General features: G+C 42.2%; 1 protein-coding gene across 1 annotated transcript in view; it reads right to left on the reverse strand.

The window, feature by feature from the left end:
• Positions 1-3,155: 3,155 nt before the first annotated feature.
• The window catches only part of LOC137502806 (uncharacterized), a 39,314-nt gene continuing 18,762 nt past the window's right edge, over positions 3,156-23,707 (reverse strand). The window contains exon 3 of the mRNA XM_068229812.1: positions 3,156-3,555. Coding sequence (XP_068085913.1) covers positions 3,349-3,555 — 207 coding nt within the window. The 3' untranslated portion in view covers positions 3,156-3,348. The remainder of the gene's footprint in view (positions 3,556-23,707) is intronic.

The raw sequence follows: 23,707 nt of genomic DNA on the forward strand, positions 1-23,707 counted from the left end.
CATTAGTCGTTGCTGTAGGCCTTGGTTGCCATAGACGCTGCGGCTGTGGATTTGTATAAATAGAGGGTTTTGAAATAGAAAGTGTACCGTCAGTTACGTCACATTAGTCATTACCAGACCTCGGATTTTTAGCTGGTAATAGGCTAGAATGCAAAGCAATTTGGTTTATAGGAAGTGTGATGCAACCCGTTGTACCACAATGTAGGAAGAGTAGCATAAATTCAAGGAGTTCTATAGGCTGTACTCCTAATATCTATGCAAATCTCATAGCATAACCGTTGTACAGTGTAGGGTATACTTGTTACTGGCTTAAGTAAGTTTGCATTCTAACCTATCAGTACCTAATAATCCGGACTCTAGTCATTACCGTAGGCCTTGGTTGCCAAAGACGCTGCGGCTATCATTATTAATATTTGAATTTCACTTATTGAAAGACATGATCCGCCTCTGTGGTGTAGTGGTTAGCGTGATTAGCTGCCACCCCCGGAGGTCCGGGTTCGATTCCCGGCTCTGCCACGAAATTTGAAAAGTGGTACGAGGGCTGGAACGGGGTCCACTCAGCCTCGTGAGGTCAACTGAGTAGAGGTGGGTTCGATTCCCACCTCAGCCATCCTGGAAGTGGTTTTCCGTGGTTTCCCCACTTCTCCTCCAGGCGAATGCCGGGATGGTACCTAACTTAAGGCCACGGCCGCTTCCTTCCCTCCTCCTTGCATATCCCTTCCAATCTTCCCATCCCTCCACAAGGCCCCTGTTCAGCTTAGCAGGTGAGGCCGCCTGGGCGAGGTACTGGTCATTCTCCCCAGTTGTGTCCCCCGACCAAGAGTCTGAAGCTCCAGGACACTGCCCTTGGGGCGGTAGAGGTGGGATCCCTCGCTGAGTCCGAGGGAAAAGCCGAACCTGGAGGGTAAACAGATGATGATGATGATGATGATGATGAAAGACATGATCATGAGCTTTTCGCTAATGGGAACGTTTCTTTTTTATGTGTGTGTTCCTGGTAAGAATGACAATCTAATTCTTGAGGCAAGTTGTTTCATTCACAGTTGTTTTATGAGATGGGTGCCCAGAAGTATAAAGGAAGCATGAAGGAATATTATATTTTACACATTTTAAGAAATGATGATGAGCCTGACCTTGAAGATACGGTCCAGTGAAACAAGCTGCAGAAATTTATCACTAAAGCCCGGATTTTTATGCAGTAAGAGGTTAGGTTGCAAACTAGTTTGGTTAGTAGGCAGTGCTGGCCACCCGCTCTTCCATAATGTAGCAAGAGTAACATAAATTATAGGGGTTCTGATGGGCCGTACCCCTAATATCTATGCAAGCTCCATAGCATAGTCGTTGTGAAGGTAGACTATACTTGCTACTCGCTTCAGTAAGTTTGCATTCTAACATATTAATGCATAAAAATCCGGGCTCTGTTTATCACGCTATCGTCCGGTTCTGGTAAAGGAGCCTTGAGGGAACTATTGCTAAATTTGTCGTCCTATGACTGTTCTGTAGGTGAGTGAATACAAGGTATTTTTAGCCCATTTCAACCAATGTGGAAACGTCCAGAAAAATCTGGTATGGGACATGAATAAGGTAGAAAAAGAAACTGGGAATGAAAAGGTTCAAAATGCAGTTTTGTTTGAGCAGTAAGAAAGTATCTGTTCACGTGTGTAAGTAATGCTATACTTTAGAAATTAATTATGTGAATAGTTCCTGGTATGTTGCTAATATTTTATTTCTGACGTATCTAATGCGAAAGAAGACTTGATGATTTTTGGGGATACAAGACTGCCTGCGTGTGTGTCTGGTACGAAGTGAGATGAATCTTCGTAGTGACGTTTTACGACTGGATGTCCTTCCTGACGTCAACCTCATCAGAAGTGGTAATGAGATGAAATTAATGACGTGATATATGATGGTAGTAAGGAAGAGGGTGAAAGCAGTGCCGGCACGTAGATTACTCCTGTCGAATATCACCAAGGAGCTCTGCTCAAGGCTTAAAGTCCACATGCCCTCACTCTATTTGAACAGTCCGGAGAGGTTTGGTATTTTATCCATGCTTATGTCACTCATTTGAGGAATTAGATATTGTATACCACAACCTCTCCTACCCTGCACGCCAACATTCTGATGGTGAAATTTTTTTAACCAATGGGACTCGAGCCGGCTAACCTTGGTGTGAGACCATAGATACTTAAAGATCATGGCCACCTGGTGGGATGCTGCATATTTTGACATTTTTAGTGCATATAAGGTAAATCCGGGACAGATGCCGCCCCGGTAGAGATGGCGCATACACTGTAGCTAAAGGTTCCCATCGTTACAGCTAGATGGCAATATGTGTGGTTTTTCAGTTTCTAAGGAAGAACTACTGTCTGCGAGTGTGACGAAATTTGCTCGTATATTACGCCAATTATAGCCGATATCATGAGGCGAGTACATGTTTCCTCCTGACAAAGTTTTTGCGTGTGTTAATTTATTGTGTATTAAGTTGGCTTCAAATGCTTAAATCAGACGTTTTTAGTACAGTAGACGTCAGAAACATAACTGTAGTTGAGAGTAAGCTAATTTTGGGCCATGATAGCCTTGAGGTATGAAAACAGGAGGGTGCGGCGTCTCTCCCTGATAGTTGGCCTTCGGGCTGAGCAGCGGTCGCTGTGCAGGCCAGAGCCATTTCAAGGGTGTTAAGTGCCGTGGGGTTTTATATAACACAGTGAAGAATCCATTGCACATGCACATTTATAGTAAATCGAAATTAAAATATGATTTTAATGTTGTAAATTATCAGATAGATTTTTCCATTGAATGATTATATTATGTGGATATAATTGTCTTGTAGTACGTTCTAGTGTTCGGTTATATTAAAGTTGAAGAAATTGGCGTAAATTTGATTTTGTCATTAATTATTTTACTCGCGGCATCTCTCCTGAGCAAAGTCGGCATCTATACCGGGATCCAGGGAGAGACGCCGCAGATGCAACAATTCCTTTGTTCACTCCTTTCTCCCATTTACTTTCAATTGCCAATATTTTGTTCATCCCTGATCAAATGTACATGTTTTCAAATTATGCTCGATGAATTTGCAACAATTTGTAAAGTAAATATACCGAGATATAACAAAAGACATAAAAAGTGCGGCAACTCTCCCGGAATTACCCTAATTCTCAATGCTACTCATGATACTGCACAGTAGTTATAATAAATATAGCAACTATATACGTCCAACATTCAAACAGTTCAAACAGTGTTCTTACAAAATTCAGAACAGAAGAGAATTAAGTTCGCACTGCATCCACGTCATATACTGTCCACGTGTTTGGTTGTATCAAGGAATATTTGAAGTTCACACCCGTCTTCTCACTTGGAGTCGAAACCCATGGCGTCCGTTGTGGCAGGAAGGAATCCATTGCTGTTGTGGTTGCTGGTCTCGCCGTTAGAAGCGCGTCGGTCTACAATCTCGCCGTTGGATCCCAGCGTGCACAATGGAGGCAGGGAAGCTCCAACTCCAACCACGGGGAGTCCCCCTGAGTTACGGTTCGGACCCAACTGGCCAGCAGCGGACGGCTGTGGAAGAAAAGAGAAACGACAACATAAAAACTGAGCTACTTTTGTGTATCTATCTCTTTTTGTACAATTGGCTTTACGTCGCACCGACACAGATAGGTCTTATGGAGACGATGGGATAGGAAAGGGCTAGGAGTGGGAAGGAAGCGGCTGTGGCCTTAATTAAGGTATATACCCAACACTTTCCTGCTGTGAAAATGGGAAACCACAGAAAACCATCTTCAGGGCTGCCAACAGTGGAGTTCGACCCACTATCTCCCGAATGCAAACTCACAGATGCGCGTCCCTAACCACATGATCAACTCGCTAGGTAGTTTAACATTGTTAATCCAGCATCATCATATACAAATTCACACACACCCTTAATAATTAAGATGCCTTAATATTACAGTTTGCACTGGTTGAGCGTTGCTTTCATACCGGGCGAGTTGGCCGTGCGGTTCGAGGCGCGCGGCTGTGAGCTTGAATCCGGGAGATAATGGGTTCGAATCCCACTGTCGGCAGCCCTGAAGATGGTTTTCCGTGGTTTTCCATTTTCACACCAGGCAAATGCTGGGGCTGTACCTTAATTAAGACCACGGCCGCTTCCTTCCCACTCCTAGCCCTTTCCTATCCCGTCGTCGCCGTAAGACCTATCTGTGTCGGTGCGACGCAAAGCAACTTGTGTAAAAAATGTTCAGTTTGGTATGGATCCCATACGGCTGATTCATATTAGGGAGGGATGTTAAAAGTGGATTTATGATGAAGGGTTGAAGACGCGCTCTTTTCGTTAACTTATCCTTTTTCCATTTCTTTTTCTTTCTTTATTATTATTTATATCTAGTGTGGTAACATGCTCATTATTAGAGTCCGGATTATTAGGTGCTAATAGGTTAGAATGCAAACTTACTTAAGCCAGTAACAAGTATACCCTACACTGTACAGCGGTTATGCTTTGAGATTTGCATAGATATTAGGGGTACAGCAGACAGAACTCCTTTAATTTATGCTACTCTTCCTACACTGTGGTACAACGGGTTGCATGACACTTCCTACAAACCAAATTACTTTACATTCTAACCTATTACCACCTAAAAATCTGAGGTATACTCATTATACAATACATTATGCATATTCGGATAAATATAATACTTACAAGAAAAGAAAAAGGAAAAATCGAAGATTACAGTTAGTCATGACACTTAATAAGTAAGTTACACTTGATAGGAGAGTGTAGATCATACCCACTTAAGGACAGAGAAATGTGAATGTTTCTACAAATCAAGTACTGTATCTCTGGCAGCTTTATATTGACGCGTGGAGTGGGAGAAAGCAGTAGATTCGTACCAAGCATAGAGGCAAAAATTAACACATATATTCACCACGGACCGGGTTCCAACGCTTCAGCTGCAGCTGCTTGGTTTGAGGTAATATTCCGAAAGTTTGTACCGTCTTCTGTCTACCGTGTGTAGTGCTGCCAACTGTTCCTCAAGAACCTGTCTTTTATTGGCATATTTTTCAATAATAGAGGAGAAGCTGATTATAGTTTCGATTCAAGTTCGGAACCTTATTCTCATCAATGATCTGCGTTTAGGGCATATTTCTAGACTTTTCTTAAAAGTTTTGAAAGAACTGGGAAGTTTATCGAACATTCCCTACGTAAATTATTCCTCGTCCTATAAATGAATGTTTGTACCAATTCGTCCTCTTGAATTCCAAATTTATCTTAATTTTATGATCCTTCCTACTCAACTCCATTCAAGCTTATTCACCTACTGTCAGTCTACTGCCGTCTCTCCTCTGACAGCTCGGAACATACCACTTAGTCGAGCATCTCGTCTCCTTACTCTCAGTTCTTCCGAGCCCAAAGTTTGAACCATTTTTGTAACCCTTCTCCTTTGTCGGAAATCACTCAGAACAAATCGGGCTGCTTTCCTTTGGATCTTTGTAAGTTCTTGTATCAGGCCACTAGATGAGTAAGACTTGCTTTCACATACTAAACTCAGGCTCGCCAACCTAACCTCCTTTCGTTAACTCCTCTTCTCTTATGGAGTATGTTTTAGATCTGGCGTCTTCTATTTTCACCTCTTTCATGGATATTCGCTTTCCTTCCGTGATACTTCATTTGTGGAAGTTTAGACCAGGAGTATAAAAGATGGTGCCTATTAAATCAGAAAGACAAAGGTGTATGCCTATATCAAGAGTTTACTCCAGCGCAATGGTGGATAAGGAAACAGGACGGACTCGCAAGCACCGAGTGGAAGTATGCTTTCAAAATGTCATCGAATGTAGCTCCTGTGCGCGCCATACCTGACGGTAACCACTGCAATTTTGGAACACGTCTTAGGACCTTGCCCATTCGGCCAATGCCTACGAACACCAGACACCATCCGGTCTTACTTGGCCGATACGCTACATGGTAAAGAGTTTCTAGTACTTGAAAAGATCCATGGTCTCGCAGTTGACGGTGGGACAAGACGAATCGACATGATCGCCTTCAAACCCGTGAGCAAAAAAGGGTTCATTCTCAACCCGAGTGTCAGATTTTAAACACATGCACTACAGCCCGTTGAAGTTGATGAGGAAAGAAAGAGGACATATTCACCAATCATTCCATATTACCTCAATAAATACAACCTTGAGGACATCGAGGTCATAGGGCTCATGCTGGGTGCAAGGGGGCACCATTCCCAAACTACTGGTCACATACTTACGACGCTCTGGGGTACCGAATGAGACCATTGTGAGCTGGGGCATACGAACATTGGAAGCCTCGATAGAGATATTGAGGCATCACCTCTTCGCTCCACTCGATTAATTAAATTAAAGTAATTCATCTGCTGCGTCTCTGTTTTCGATATAATTATTGTTTTTACTCTGTATTGTAATTAGATCAGATAATAAATTTATATTGTATGATATTCTTTGACGGTTTGGCAACTTCAGTCATTTGAGGAAGAGTATTATTATTATTAACGCAATAATCAGTCCCACAGTCTGCTTAGCTCCATCAAATGGAGAGAGGCTATTCAGTTCTCTATAAGCTAGGTTCGAACTGTTCATCTCTGGTTGCTTAGTCCTGACACAGAGAGGAAAAAAATAGAAATATTCAAAGGAGTTCCTCAAGAATCAGGTTCGAACCACTTATCTCCTGTGTGTACGCCTATGAAAATATATCCATCACTTTCAGAGACCCTCTCCGTGGTGGGACGCAGTGCTAGGACATCTGCTTGCTGTTAGTTCTTTCCACCCTCCTACCCATCCCACCTCACTCGCTAGGATTTATCCCCCTCACGAGGCCACCCCGGGTAACTCCCTGCGATGCTAATAGAGTGGTATAAATCTGTAACTGATACGGAATTCTCGGTCTCCTGCCAGGCTCGCGGCGGAATTCGGATTATACCTGGTGGGAATATTTTAACATTCGAATGGTTGATGTTTATTATCTGATTTGTGACATTCTAGACCTGATTGTATATCATAGACTATTCATACACTAAAACCTCTGTAAATTACGATATAGGATCAGCATCATCATAACCAATATTTCTAGAAAATAGAACTCAGAATAATTAGAGTAGGTGAACCATTATCTGATCCTGTAATCATTAAGAGGGGAATTCTTCAAGGCAGTATTACACCACCGTTATGTATTCTTATATATATATATATATATATATATATATATATACATATATATATATAAATTATATGAGTAAAGAAGTGGAATCAGAAACAATGATGTCATTCTGTATAGAGTAATAAATAAGCTACAAGATTGTGAGCAACTGCAAAAAGGACTTCGACAATGTTGTGAGATGGACAGTAGGCAACAATATGATGATAAAACGGGATTGTGAGTTTCACTAATACGAAAAGTCCTCTCAGTTTTACTGCGTTGAGGGGGGTGAAAATTCTTTATGGGAATCACTATAAGTACCTAGGCGTTAATATAATGAAAGATCTCCATTTGGGTGTTCACATGAAGGGTAGAGATCTTTACACATGGTTATGAGGGTATTTAGCGCTTGTAGTAAGGATGGAAAGCAGAGGGCATATACTCCCAACTAGTATATGGTCCCAGTGTATAGAACCATCACTAGGCTTACTTGATTCGAGAAGTGGAAATACATTTTCAACTTCTTAGTAATTATTTAAGAAAAGACTAGAAAAATACAGATAGTAAAATTGCCACTTGGGCGACTGTCCTTAATGCAGATTAGTGGTGATTGACTGATTTTTGATCATCATTATCATCATCTTCATCATCATCATCATCATCATCATCATGTATTTAGTCTTAAAACTGATTTAACCCTACGACGAGTCAGAATGAAACTAAGTTGCGCTGTTATTTTAGCTTCTTCATAATTTATTAGACCAGTACAACTGAAGAGCGTCTTCATAAATGAATTTCTTGGCCTTCCACGAGGGCACTTTTCAGGTATTTTCCCCTCAAGTATTTCAATGATTCATAGGGGTGGTACACGTTTGAGAGTAAAAAAATATTAACTTAATATATGGTTACAATTTAAGTTCCTAAGTTTATTGGTGAAATAATTGTTACAATATTCATAAGAGTTTCAGAGATATATTCAGAAATGTAAAGAGATGTCAGCCGTACTTCTCATTTAAATTAAGTTCGGCTACGCCCCCATTTAGAACTACTCTGCTTGAATTATTTCGTTGCTCCTTTGTGCTACCAAGCATACTCTACATTACATTTCTCGATTGACCTTGGGAACAGGAAGTCATATCGTACCTTTGGTTTACCAATACAGCTTCCTATCGGTAGTAATTAACATACGATTAGGAACATATGGGTTCCGAGAAAAAGTGATGGCTCACCTATGTTGGATAGAATGGACTCACTGATGCTGTGGTACATACCCTCACTGTATACTTATACAGTTCTAAGTTCGTGCGCTGACGCCTACAGTGTAGACAACACGGCGTACACTCATGTACTACAATAACGTCTTTGACTCGCGCCTTCAGTGTAGGAACACAGTGTACACCTATGTACGCTCTACAGTCAATAAGTTCGTGGGCTGACGCCTAAAGTGTAGGCAACCTGTCGTACGCTCATGTACTACAATAAGGTCTTGGACTCGCGCCTTCAGTGTAGGCAACACAGCGTACACCTATGTAGGTACTACAGTCAATATGTTCGTGGACTGGTGCTAACAGTTCAAGGATCACATAGTCTTCTCACCTGTCTTTTCGCGTCTTTTTCCCGTCGTGGTGATCCGGACGATTTCGACTTAATCATCTCAAACGCTTCGCTAGCGGGTTTGCCTAATTTTTGGCAGAAATTGAAATTTGCCCGCTGATCAAACCACGACATTCTGAAGTTCCGCCGCTGACATTCAACTACCCTTCACGAAACAGAGACCGTAGTATTGTTTATACTGTATGGTCTCAACTGCTTCTTGCTAGGACTAGCGAAGAACCATCACGGCAAAATCCTGTGGTGCACCATAACGACACTAGACGGCCAATCGATGGACTTAATGACTCTATTACATATTATGGCAGTGCCATTAGGGCTAATAGTTTATCTGTAATTAATATGAGAACAGCATTTGGTACCACAAGGTTTCCAGTTATATTCAGCCACAACGTTACTTTTGTCCGAAAGATTTGGACTTGTGGTGTCCATACTATCAACCTGTGGTACAAGACACTGTTGACAAATGTACACATAAACACAATCTTGCCACTGGTATGTTCGGGATAATCAAACCAGTCTTCAAGAATCTTATGAAAATACAACTGTTGGTAAGATGTGTAGGTGGTAACACACACAACAAGAATGAGTTTTTCAACTCTAAAATCTGGAAGAGACGACCCAAAACAGGGTTTGCTGGAAGAACTACTGTTTAAATTAGTATAAAATCACAAGTGATAGCTCACTGCATGAGTCTTGTTATCTTCGATTCTACTTCAGTTACTACTACCATGCTGGCAGAACGCACATGCCCGGTACTGCCTGTTCCAGTTTCGTATTTCCTTCCTGTCATTCAATACTTTTTGAATTTCCAATCCCCAGTGATGTGCATCTAGGGCAGCCAACCAGGTGGCAGATTTCCTACAGGTTGTTTACCTGGTATTTTCTTAAATTATTTCGAAGAAGTTGGAAATTTATTAAACATCTCCCTTGATACATTATTCCAATTCCTAACTCCTTTTCCTATACACCGGTATTTGCACCAACCTGTCTTTTTGAATCCAACGTTTTCTTCTTTTTTATGTTCTTTCTCCACGTTTAAAGTCTTCTTTCAAGTTTATTCATATACTTTCCACTTACAACTGTAAGCAATCGACCACCTCGTCTCTTTAATTCCAACTCTTCCCAGCCTAAAGATAGCAACATTTTCGTAACGCTTCTCTTTTGTCCGAAATCACTAAAACAAATTGTGCTGGTTTCCTTTGGATCTCTTCCAGTTTTCGTGTTAAGTTATTTGGTGAGGGTCCCATAAACTGGAACCATACTCTAGTTGGGGCCTTACCCGAGACTTACGCGCCCTCTCCTATGCATTCTTAACATAACTCATAAATATCCTCATACCCATGTGAAGAGATCTGTAGCCATTATTTACAATCCAGTGAATGTGGTTACCCGAATGAAGACCTTTCCTTGTATTAAATGTAGGTACTTACATTGATTCCCGTGATCGTCTCATCAAGACAGTTAGGTTTATTCGTGACCGACATTACTTTAACCTTAGAAATGCTAAGGTTCACGCCTCACCTGTCACATCTCTTTCCAAGTTCCAAAGTACCGGATTGAAGGCTTACAGCATCGTCTGCCAATAGTACCAAGTCATCCGCATGGGCCAAAGTTATTCTTCTTTCTGTCTAGCTTAAATGTTATCCTGGATAGCTGGGTATTCTCTTCTGTGGATTTACCTGCATTTTTCACGGTCTTCAGCGTCTTCGTTGTTGACGTTGGCTCCTCGATGTCTTCCTTACAGTGCTCTACAATCTTTCTTCCTTCGATTTTCCTGACATGCTTGAGACTTGTTAAGCCAACGGTCCAACGCAGCATATTGTATTCCACAGTATTTGCTCACATGTGTTGGTTACTGGCCATCATTCAGCTCCATAAGATGCGACAGATCTGATGACAATGTAACTAGTACATGTGCAGCCATCTGAATATCTCCCAGACATTTTAAACCTTTCAGCAATCTAAATCTAACAAAATTGAACATTACTGATTATTCAGAGTCGAAAATGTACTGACCTGTGGATTGCAGACTTCAAGACTCAACTGAGTAATCTACGATCCGTCATAGTTTTAGATACTGTTGAACCGGAGAAGATATAATATTATTAGAGTCCGAATGGTTAGGTATTCATAGGTTAGAATGCAAACCAACTGACCTGGTAGGAACTGTCATCTGCCAGCTCTCCCACAGTATAGAGAGTGTAACATATGTTTTAGGGGGGTTCTAATAGGTTAAACGAATTCAAACCAACTTACCTGGTATGAACTGTCGTCTGCCAGCTCTCCCACAGTGTAGCGAGTGTAACATAAGTTTTAGGGGGTTCTAATAGGTTAAAAGAATTCAAACCAACTTACCTGGTATGAACTGTCGTCTGCCAGCTCTCCCACAGTGTAGCGAGTGTAACATAAGTTTTAGGGGGTTCTAATAGGTTAAAAGAATTCAAACCAACTTACCTGGTAGGAACTGTCGTCTGCCAGCTCTCCCACAGTGTAGCGAGTGTAACATAAGTTTTAGCTGCCTCTGTGGATCAGCGGTAGAGTGTCGGCCTCCGGATCCCAAGATAGCGGGTTCAAACCCGGCAGAGGTAGTCGGATTTTTGAAGGGCGGAAAAAAGTCCATTCGACACTCCATGTCGTACGATGTCGGCATGTAAAAGATCTCTGGTGACACATTTGGTGTTTACCCGACAAAATTAATTAAATCTCAGCCATAGACGCCCAAGAGAGTTTCGGTTTACTCGGTCTGCCATCTAGTGGGGGCATGGAGTAAAACGGAACGTCGAAATTGACGAGCAGACAGCCAGATGGCGTCAAATTGAAATGTCTGCACACGGTAGCTGAGGCCATACGATTATTATTATTATTATTATTATTATTATTATTATTATTATTATTATTATTATTATTATTATTATTATTAACATAAGTTTTGATGATATTTGTTATTTAAAGGGGCCTAATATGTAAGGTCATCGGCCCCTAATGGTACGACAAGGACGACATGATATAACATTAACATTCTAAAATGTATCCACTGACTAGAAAAATATGAAGATGAACAATGATTGTGAATTTAAAGTAATCAGTGGATCTAATTCGCAGTGCCTTATGTTCGGTATACTGATAGGTGATAAATTATGGTAGAATAAGAGATTGCCTTAAAATGCAATAATATATCAGGCATATTGCTATTTTAAAAACACACTAAAATATACGAACAAAAACTAAAATAAATTAATAAAACGTAGTTAACAATAATACAGAGACTAATATGCAACACTGTGTTTATATGCGATAAAACAAACCACTATCCCTCATAAAATGGATGACGAGGTCTGCTGACTGCTCGTAATCTCGTAGGATGAGGGAGATGGTACTCGGGAGTTTTAGGCTATGGCGCAGAACGACCAGGTCCACGCACTGCGTAAGGGTAAGATGATCGCAGCAAGTACACACCGGACGGGGTTCTCCTTTCAGTAAATAGGAGTGCGTTAGTATACTGTGGCCGATCCGAAGAGGACATAATACCACTGCTTCCCTACGAGAAGCCCGAAGGGAAGTCCTCCATACCTTCGTTGTACTTTTTATCATTCTCAGCTTATTTGGAAGCGGAGTGGCCTGCCTTCCAATGGGACATAACGAAATGTCTCAGCTGAGAGCTAATATCACTTTCTCGAACCTTGTAAGACAACAGGGGAAGTGTAATAATCTCCTTCGCGGCCTTATCAGCGAACTTGTTTCCCTCTACACCCATGTGGCATGGTGGCCATATAAACGTGATTATGGTGCCGGCATCTGAACACCAGGCCAGCAGGTCCTGGATCCGCTGCACCAGAGGGTGCCAAGGGAAACAGGTAACAATAGATTGTAGCGAGCTCAGGGAGTTGGTAAACACCAGAACATGAGATTTAGCAGGGTTCTGATAGGTTAAAAGAATTCAAACCAACTTATCTGGTAGGAACTATCGTCCGCCAGCTCTTCCACAGTATAGAGAGTGTAACATAAGTTGTAGAGGGGTTCTAATAGGTTAAAAGAATTCAAACGAACTTACCTGGTAGGAACTATCGTTCACCAGATCTTGTAACATAAGTTTTAGGGGGGTTCTAATAGATTAAAAGAATTCACACCAACTTACTTGGTAGAAACTATCGTCCACCAGTTCTTCCACAGTATAGAGAGTGTAACATAAGTTTTATGGGGGTTCTAATAGGTTAAAAGAATTCACACCAACTTACCTGGTAGGAACTATCGTCCACCAGCTCTTCCACAGTATAGAGAGTGTAACATAAGTTTTAGGGGGGTTCTAATAGGTTAAAAGAATTCACACCAACTTACCTGGTAGAAACTATCGTCCGCCAGCTCTTCCACAGTATAGAGAGTGTAACATAAGTTGTAGAGGGGTTCTAATAGGTTAAAATAATTCAAACCAACTTACCTGGTAGGAACTATCATCCACCAGCTCTTCCATAGTATAGAGAGTGTAACATAAGTTTTAGGGGGGTTCTAATAGGTTAAAATAATTCAAACCAACTTACCTGGTAGAAACTATCGTCCGCCAGCTCTTCCACAGTATAGAGAGTGTAACATAAGTTGTAGAGGGGTTCTAATAGGTTAAAATAATTCAAACCAACTTACCTGGTAGGAACTATCATCCACCAGCTCTTCCATAGTATAGAGAGTGTAACATAAGTTTTAGGGGGGTTCTAATAGGTTAAAAGAATTCACACCAACTTACCTGGTAGAAACTATCGTCCACCAGCTCTTCCACAGTATAGAGAGTGTAACATAAGTTTTAGGGGGGTTCTAATAGGTTAAAATAATTCAAACCAACTCACCTGGTAGGAAATGTTGTCTTCAGCTCTCCCACAGTGTAGCGTGCGGAACATAAGTTTTAGGGTTTCTAATACAAAGAGACCCTATTCTTTATGGAAATTTCATAGCAGAACTGTTGTCTGGGTAGAGAGCACTTGCTTTTTACTTTAGATTCATTACATTCGAACCTATTACAGCGTAAATATTCGCACTCTAACGATTATATATGCTAGATTCCTCCAAATATACAATTTTTCCCTCGAAGGAAAGAAAATCTAAATTACATATGCCGTAGACACGAGCAATAACAAATGACAGAAGAAATCTTGTAGAATATTTCAAGCCTTCTCATTCATGCTGGTCTTATCTTCCACACATTTCTTCCTTCCCTTGTTTTCTTCTTCCCCTTTGTAATATCATTAATCAGCTCCGTGTTAATTCCCATTTTTTTCTTGTTCCCCATTTTATCTTGTGGCTGTTCGTCTCTGTCTAACAATCTACTCTTACGTAGTAGCGGTGAGCTCTCAATTCCGCGCAAATCGCATGTCATTTGTCTGCCCGGCTCTCTCTCTGGTTGCTGGCACGCGCGAACCTAGCGGCGGAGCTTGGGAACTACAGCACCTGCTACTGAGAATGGAGGGCCTTGGTAATTTGCGCTCTGTGGCAACGTATGTGCTTGGCTGCTACCTTAATGTTCACCTCTCTCTTTTCTCCTTTTTTTCCTCTTCTTCGGAATCCGATAAATGGGGTTGTAACATGGCAACTAAGAGGAAAGAGGGAAGGGTCGCTACCACATCACATCATTATTTAACGAGAACATTTTGCACTGTGTGTTTCTTCTGTTTTTTCTTTTCATCTGTTTCCTTCCCTAGCTGTTCTTCTGTTTTTTCTCTGTGGTGGTAATCTAGTGGATCTTCTCACGACTGGCCAGATTGAATTTGTATTAGCGGGAACATTCGTTATAAAGGAACGAGAGCAATGAATCAGGTGTGGAATTAGGGTGTTTATCTCTTGGAAAATGCGCACGGCTTTGAAAAATTAGCACCCGTTTGGGACGAATATCTTGTTTTAACCAGAATGAAACCTAGGGCTTCTTTTCTTGTGGAACGTACTGGAACGGTCCCGTGGTGTAGGGGTAGCATGATCAAATACATGTGTATTCTAAGCTATTCGTACCTGAAACTAATATCTTACGCTCGGGGCCGGCATCTCCTCTAACTATGCTTCATCAAACTATTAAAATGACCGAGCTCGATAGCTGCAGTCGCTCAAGTGCGGCCAGGATCCAGTATTCGGGAGGTAGTGGGTTCGAATCCCACTGTCGGCAACCCTGAAGATCGATTTCAATCGTTTCCCATTTTCACACCACGAAAATGCTGGGGTTGTACCTTAAATATGGCCACGGCCGCTTCCTTCCCACTTCTATGCCTTTTCTGTCCCATCGTCGCCATAAGACCTATCTGTGTCGGTGCGACGTAAAACAACTTGTAGAGAAAGTCTATTAAATGTGGATAATTTACTGGGCGAGTTTTAGTGGTTAAAACCTCTATATTTTGTTGAAACACATTATAGATTCATAAACATACTTTTTATGTAAATGAAATAAAAATGTATTTGAGTCTTGCGCACTGAAGTATCTTTCATTCCACTTGTTTTGAAATTCGTGATGGAGATATGAAATGTTTAGTCGTCCGAAATACCGCACAACGACTTCCTTGTCTGGAGTGTACGGATAGGCTAGAATACACACGTATTTGAACAAGGCGCAAGTAATATTTAGCCACTTTACATTAATGTAGGTGAGTTGTATAAATTTAGGGGTTCTGACAGTTCAGATCACTAATATTTATGCAAATCGCATTGCAGAACCGTCGTGCAGGGGTCAGGCAGTTATTGCATAATCCACTCGTCCATATACGGCCCAGGGAATAACTGGCAATTCGACCGAGTATCATATTGTACCGCACAACGACACACCGTCTCGTGTACCCAGCAGATGTCGTCTAGCCGCGTCACAGAGTCTGCTTTACAAGGTTAACAACAGTCACACGAAATAATAATTATTATTCTCTCTATGTATATATATGATTGGATAAATGGGTCTTGAAATGAACATTAATTAGAGCAATCGCTTGTGGAATCGAAAAGATCAGCCGCCAGGGAAAGACAAAACAAAATGTGTCAGCTCGAAGTAACTTCAGGGAGTATTCATGTCGCATATGGCATAGCTCCGATCATGCAAAGCAAGTGGATGTCACTCAACGTGAAACAGTCAGACTGATTATTGCTCGGCAGGTATGACACCATGGTGGAAAGTATCTGCGGATGCTGAGAGAGAGAAGGCTGAAATACATTTTTACACCCACTCCATGGCCATCAACCAGCAAGATCTAGAAAATGTTTCCTCCGATCAAATTCAGTGCTATGTTACCACAAAGAGCCACAGAACAACACTGTGGGCTGTTAGATTCCACCATCTTAAAAAAACGTGGATATGACCTATTTAATGTTTACCTCCTGGACGTACTTTAGACTGGTTAACCTGGAGATTATTGAACAGAACACTAGCAGGTGTTGGTAAATCCAGGGACAACCTTGTTAAATGCGGCGAACACTATGTGACTGTGGAGAAGAACAGATATATGGCAATGCCCACTCTGTTCTGAGTCATGCAGTGATGGATAGTTAATGAAGACTGAAGAAAATGCTGGTGTAGTTGTCCGATTATAGGCGAAGGTCATTTAATTTTCTTCCTAGAGATGGAATTACTCGATTGTTCTTTTGTAATATTCCGTTGTTTTACATAATATTATGTAATGTTGAAATGTGTATATTTTGTGACTCGATTAAATAAATAATACGGTATGCGCCAAAATATACAGCACTCATTTTCGGGCAGTGCGCTTGCGTACGCCTGAGCGTGTTCGTGTTGTTACATCGCCATGATGAATTGTTAGTTGGAAGTGACAATGTCTCTCGCGACGTAGGAAATAGTGTTTATAGTGGAGTATTATTTTCGCTCGCACGGAAACGGCTATCAAGGTGGGCCGAGTTTAAAGTTAGTGGCGGAACAATATCGTGAACAGTTCAATGAGCCAGCACCTAGCAACACAGTTATGCTATCTATTGTTAAAAAATTTCGTTGGACGGGTAGTGTATTGCGTCAACGCAAGGGAAGGGCTGGTAGGCCAGTAACTGTGTTCACAAATGAAAATCATGGACGTGTCCTCAATCAGGTGTTGCAGTCTCCAAAGCGAAGTCTTCGGCGAACAGCTATGAACTTAAACATCAGCCCTACGTCACTTCGAGGATTGTTTAAAGAAACAGGTGGATTTCCGTACCGAATACAGGTTGGGCAACGATTGACGGAGCACGATATGCAGGTCAGGGTGGAATATTGTGCACGATTCTGCGCCATGGTGTACGAGGATCCAGACTTCTTGTTCAACGTGTGGTTCTGCGACGAAAGTCACATTCACTTGGACGGTTTTATCAATCGCAAAACAAGTCGCTCTCTTGGTTTCGAGAGGCTGTGGTCCAGAAACCGCTACATAGTGTGCGTGTGACGATTTGGTGTGCAGTGTCAGGAAACGGTGTGCTGGATCCGTATTTCATAGAGAATGATGACGGTGGACCTCTTACTGTTAGTAGTATAATAGGCGGGTTCTGCGGCCGCCTCCGCCTCAGGGCTCCCAGGGGCCCCTCCGCCTCCGCCTCAGGGCTCCCAGGGGCCCCTCCGCCTCCGCCTCACGGGAGGCCTTCCCAGAGGCCTCCTCCGCCTCCCGCGGGAAATTTGAATTGGTAAACAAAGCCACGTGCTTTTTGACAGCTGTCATCGACAACAACGCATCGCTAACCTCACTGCTGCCATCTTGACGGGCCTAAACCTCAGTGGTACCAACTTAACCTAACTAGCGCGAGATTTGAATAGGTAAACAAATCCACGTGTTTTTGACAGCCACGTGCTTTTTGACAGACAACAACGCATCGCTAACCTCAGTACTGCCATCTTGACGGGCCTAAACCTCATTAGTACCAACTTAACCTCACAAGCGCGAGATAAACAAAGCCACGTGCTTTTTGACAGCCACGTGCTTTTTGACAGCCACGTGCTTTTTGACAGCTGTCATCCGCCATCTTTAAACTACAGAGCACCGTGCTGTTTTGTCGTGCCAGGAGCATGCAGATGAATAGATGTGACGACCTGCCACACCGCTCGACAGACTATGGCTATGCTGCAAGAAACCTTTCCAGGACGAGTAATTTCCCGCTGGGCTAAGTTCCCCTACCCATCACATTCACCCGATCTCACACCACCTGATGCTTACGTGTGGGGAATGTTAAAGGAGCAAATTTACAATTGTGCAGATCTACCCAAAACTGTGCCTGCATTACTTCAGAAGATCGTCTCGTTTTTCGGGAATCTGCAGCAACCTATGTTCCAGAATATGCTGGAAAATCTGCGAGATCGTTTGAACATTTACACTATCATGTCGATAAGTAAGGTAATGACAATAAGACTAACGTCATTTCCAGTACTGTATATTTTGGCGCATACTGTAATAATTATCAATAACAATAGCCAATAAACATAACAATTAGAAAGAAAAGATTGCTGTTTTGTGGGTACATCTTCTGTATGAACAATGACCGCCTCACAAAGTAAATCTGGAAAATTCTAAAACCAAAGGCATCTAAGTAGGGATGTGTCCAAGAATGTGAGAAATATCTGAGAAAAGTGGTTATTACGGAGGATATAATCAATGACAGTGTTATTTTCAGAAGGATGGTGAAAAGCTATAGGCGTTTATGGTGGAGACAGAACCCAGAAGATGGAGAGGCCCTTCACCAGAGGAGCGGAAGAAAGCGCTGATCGATGGACTCAAGAGATACTGGCAGGATGTCAAAGCCGGCAGACGAACAAGACACAGACATTGAAAATGAGATTGGTTGTTAACACACAGTCCATAGAGGCTCGATCCGAAAACAAAATACAGTAATAACACAAACATACAAAATGATTATTATTATTCGTTCAACTACAAAACAAAAGTGTCCGTTGCTCAGACGGCATCACGCTGACCTCTCACTGCTGGGCTCCGTGATTTGCTGGACAAGGCGGAGGTGGGGCAGGTTTTTCTCCGGGTACTCCGATATTCCCTGTAATCATTCATCCCAGCAACACTCTCCAATATCATTTCATTTCATCTTTCAGTCACTAATCATTGCCACAGAGGAGTGTGACAGCCTTCGGCAGCCGGCACAATTCCTAACCTCGCCGTTAGATAGAGGCTTCATTCATTATTTTCCTTGTCAGGTCGAATGATTGGAAACAGGCTGTGGATTTACATCTGACTTAACCTCGTTACACGTAATTCACGGGTAGTGAAGCGGGTAAAGTAATTCGAAGCGAGCTGAACATTTACTCCGCCCAGGGTAGGATCGTCCTAAGCTCAGGTCCTATTCTTAGAACTCTGTAAAGTTTATTTTAAGAAACGTCGGCGGATACAGAGTGCCTACGGCTGGTCCGTGGTGCGACAGCTCTGCACTCTGACCGGCCAGCCAAGCAGAGGAGGGGTGGCCAGGCCTTTACCCTGTATTCAGGACACGGAGAGGTGCTTGCACGTACCGTTGGCTGTCCTGAGAATGGTTCTCTGTGGTTTTCCATTATCTGCACTAAGGCAAATGCTGGATCAGTTCCTAGTATAAACCACGGCCGCCTACTCACCCTCCTTCTCCGATACAAATCTCCTGGCCTGAGAGAAGGCGTCACCGTCTAGGAGGCCCGCCTTCCCCCTTAGGGGAGGAATGAAAGCATATAATAATAGTAATTTCAAGAAATTATCAGTCCAGAATAATCAATTTCAGTACTATTAAACCAAACTCCATGGTGCAACAGTCGGGATGGGCCTTGGCTTAGAAAGCGACCGCTACTCAGTCCAAAATCCTGCAGATTACAAGGTGTCGTGTGGTCGTCACGACGAATCCTTTACACCGGGGCCGCCATATCACCGTTAGATAGCACCTCAATTTTAACGTCGTAAGCTGAGAGGACCAGGAACCAGCCCTTAGATCTAGGTAAATGTCTCTGGCGTGGCCGGTGTCTGCGAATAAGAGACAGACACGCTACCCCTACACCGTAGGGATGGCTGCGGTCATACTAAGCAAAACTGCCAGGTAACATTTACATTACTTTCCACTGGATGGGGGAAGGCAATGCAGTAGAACAGAGATATGAAGCAATCAGAATTTTGTTTGAGGGTTTATACCTGGTCTACTCGATTAATGCAAATCACGTGAGGCTAAATCATCCCCCAAAATCCCTCTCTTTATTTTAAGTCGAGCCATTAATCTACAGGCCTGCGGTAGGTGGAGGGAATTGCAAAGTGGCTGGAGCCTATCTCAACTCAAGAGCGGTAGCCATGCCAACAACAGGAGAGAATTTATTTGATTGGAAACAGAATAGAAGGCGGTGATAGGAATCGAGATAAAAGGTATTGTAGTTACAGTTTGTAGTTCGTGCTTTTTGGGGGAAGAAAAAGAAGAATAGAAACAATGCTTGTGAAGTTAAAAAGTTTTTAAGAGTGGACATGTGTCCCGTTAGTTTATCGGGAGCTGATAAGTGGAAATGGACTCGGGGAGGCTAAGGAAGATGGAGAGTAGTTTGAAGAGGCAGTTGGCGCTCGGCCAGATCACAACCCTCTACTCCTGCTGTAACTAATGTCATTAGCACTGCTAGAGAAAATACAGCACAATCTACTGATCCATCACTCTCACTTCTGGGATAAACGGTTAGAATTCACGGCTCTGATCATCGGTAAATAATAAATTTATTTAGAAATTTGAATGTATAGCCTTTATTTATTTATTATTTATTTATTGTCTTGTTTTATATGGCGGGACTCAGGCTATGAAGCCTGCTATTCTGTCCGACCATACATACACCTACATGAAGAGTTAAATATACACTAAATTATCTACAGTTTAATATCTTAAGGTAGCAATTAAATGTTTTAATTAATCTAATACTTAGCTATGATCTAATCGTACTATGTTATAAGAAATCATTATTATTTATTAACCAGGTTTGACAGAGTTTCTTAAAGCGGAGGTGGTTTGACACGCTCCTAATTTCAGCAGGTAGGGAATTCCAAATTCGGCTGGCGGCAACTATAAATGATCTGCTGTAGCCAGTTGAGCGGTGAATGGGAATGCTTAGTAGTGCGGTGGATGATGATCTGGTAGGAATACTAGAAGGTGATGCTAGGTAATGGAATTGTGTGGCAAGGTATTCAGGTGTGTTAAGGTTCAGTATACGATGTAACAGGGAAAGAGTGTGTAAATTTCGTCGCTCTCTTAAGCGTAGCCATGAAAGCCTAGCAAATGCGGGAGAAATATGGCTAAACCTTGGTATATCTGAAATAAATCGAACGCATGCGTTATGTGCCTTTTGGAGCTTGATGGAAAGTGAGGCGTCACAGTAGTCGAATATTGGCATTACCATACTTTGGATAAGCAGTTTTCTTACATTTTGGGGGAGTAAATCTCTGAGGTTTTTTAAGGGAATGTAAGGAATAAAACACTCGCTGACATATACCTGTTACATGATCGTTCCAACTAAGGTTTTTATCCATTATCATCCCTAAGTTTTTAACTGTGTCTTTGAATTGTAACTGAGTGCCTCTTAATGTTACTGAGTGGGTATGGATGTCTGTAAGTCATGCGTGGGTTTTTTGGGTAGCTAAAAGAATACACTGCGATTTTTGGGCATTGATTTTTAGTGCATGGTCATCGGGATGCTTATTGTTTCAAGGGCCCTAGCATCCAGGACATCGGCCCCTAATGCTATGAAATGTAATGACAATTTAAAAGTCTAAAATTCATCAATGACCAGAATTCAAAACGTGATAATGAAGAATGAATGGATGAATATGAATTTAAAATAATCAGCGGATCCAGCTCACAAAACTGAAAGTTAAAAATAATTACAAAATCGATCCACTGTCTAGAATTCAAAAAGACGACGATGGACAATTATTTTGAACTTAAAACAGTAGTGTATACTAACCAAGGAGTTGCTTGCAAATCACAATCCTGAATCGATGATGCTTGTTGTTTAAGGGGGTCCAAAGTCCAGTACATACGACCCCTCGTATAGGTAATCATCGCTAGTAAAGTAGAACCATGGTATTTCTCATGCAGCGGTACTGATCAAAAGTAGCGTAGACTCACGGTGTTCCACACCTAGTTGTACTAATCGCAGCTAACGCCCAGACCCGTGGTGTTCCATGCGTGCTGGTACAAATCACAAGTAGTTTCATGTTTCTAATTCAATCATCCCTTGGTCGCCCCTTTTAGTCATCTCTCACGACAGGAAGGAGATACCGTGGGTGTACTCTTCATCTGTATCCCCCACTCATAGAGGGTTGTGTATTTGGTCCGCGGGAGCTATTTTATTTCGCTCAAATCGTCGCCGCGTGGGAATATCATCTCTCTCCTTGCTTCGCCAGCGTAGTAGGTTTGTGGCGTATAGCCTTCGCTGTTGGCTGAAACTCATACCGGAACTCTATTTTGAACTTGGTACGCCTATTATCAATCCACTTTGAGCTTTCCCCAGGTGGAAGATTCCCTATCAATTGTTTTCTTAGCCTTTCCTGAAATGATCTTAAGTAGGAGATGTATCGAAAATCTTCCTTGTAAATTATTCCAATCCTTAATCCTTCTTCCTGTACACAAATATTTGTCCTCTTGAATTGCAAGTTTATGTTCATTATATGATATCCCACATTGAAACTACTAAGGTAGCTCTATACGGACAGTGCATAACAGACCACGTAGTCAAGCAGCTCGTCTCTTTACTCTCAAGTCTCCCCGGTTCAACGTAACGCCACTCTTCTCCTTCTCCTTTCAGTCTTTCAAAGTTTTCGAATTAATTAATCCTGGTGAGGGTTCCATACACTTGACCCATGATTTACATGGCCTCTCTTTTAGATCCTCCGAATGCCCTCGTAATGATATGAAGAGGTCTGTAACCCTTATTTGCAACCTCGTTTACGTCAATCAAGATCTTTCCTTCCCAACATCTAGGTACTTATTTTGATCCCCATGCAGTACTTTCGCCGCGTCAACACAGTTATTAAAACTGAAAAGAATTTTCCTCGGTCCACCTCTGTGGTGTAGTGGTTACAATGATTATCTGCCACCCCCGAAGGCCCGGCTCTGCCACGAAATTTAAAAAGTGGTACGAAGGCTGAAAGGGGTCTATTCGACCTCTAGAGATCAACTGAGTAGAGGGGGTTCGATTTCCACCTCAACCATCCTCGGAGTGGTTTTTCGTGCTTTTCCACTTCTTCTCCAGGCAAATACCGGGATAGTACCTAACTTAAGGTCGCGGCCACTTCCTTTCCTCTTCCTTGTCTATCCCTTCTGATCTGCCCATCACCCAGCAAGGCCCCTGTTCAACATAGAAGTTGTATCCCCGCGACTCAATATCTCACTCTCCAGGACGCTGCCCTTGAGGAAGTAGAGTCCAAGGGAGAAAGCAACGCTGGAGGGAAACCGGATTAAGAAAGAAAGACAGGACTTTTCCTCTTGGTGTAACTTACAACATGATTTTTTTTTGCTAGTTGCTTTACGTCTCACCGACACAGATAGGTCTTACGGCGACGATGGGGAAAGGCCTAGGAGTGGGAAGGAAGCGGCCGTGGCCTTAATTAAGGTACAGCCGCAGCATTTGCCTAGTGTGAAAATGGGAAATCACGGAAAACCATCTTCATGGCTGCCGACAGTGGGGTTCGAACCTACTATCTCCCGAATACTGGATACTGGCAGCACTAAAGCGACTGCAGCTATCGAGCTCGGTAACTTAACGCTCACCACATTGTTGAGGTTTTTTTTTGCTTTCGCTCATAATATTGTAACTTATACGTGGGAGTCCTTCCATTCTGAGAGGGTCAAAATGATCGCCAACGTCCGATTACGAATACACCACAAGAAGAAGCAGAAGAATACGATTAATAATAATACTAATAACAACAAGAAGAAGAACTCCTGCCGGAAATAAACGATGGTTCATTCAGATATCTGCACTTCAAAACACGGCGACATTTTTCTTGACTTCTTCACTGT

This window comes from Anabrus simplex, chromosome 12, assembly GCF_040414725.1.
Source record: "Anabrus simplex isolate iqAnaSimp1 chromosome 12, ASM4041472v1, whole genome shotgun sequence".
Lineage (NCBI taxonomy): Eukaryota > Metazoa > Arthropoda > Insecta > Orthoptera > Tettigoniidae > Anabrus > Anabrus simplex.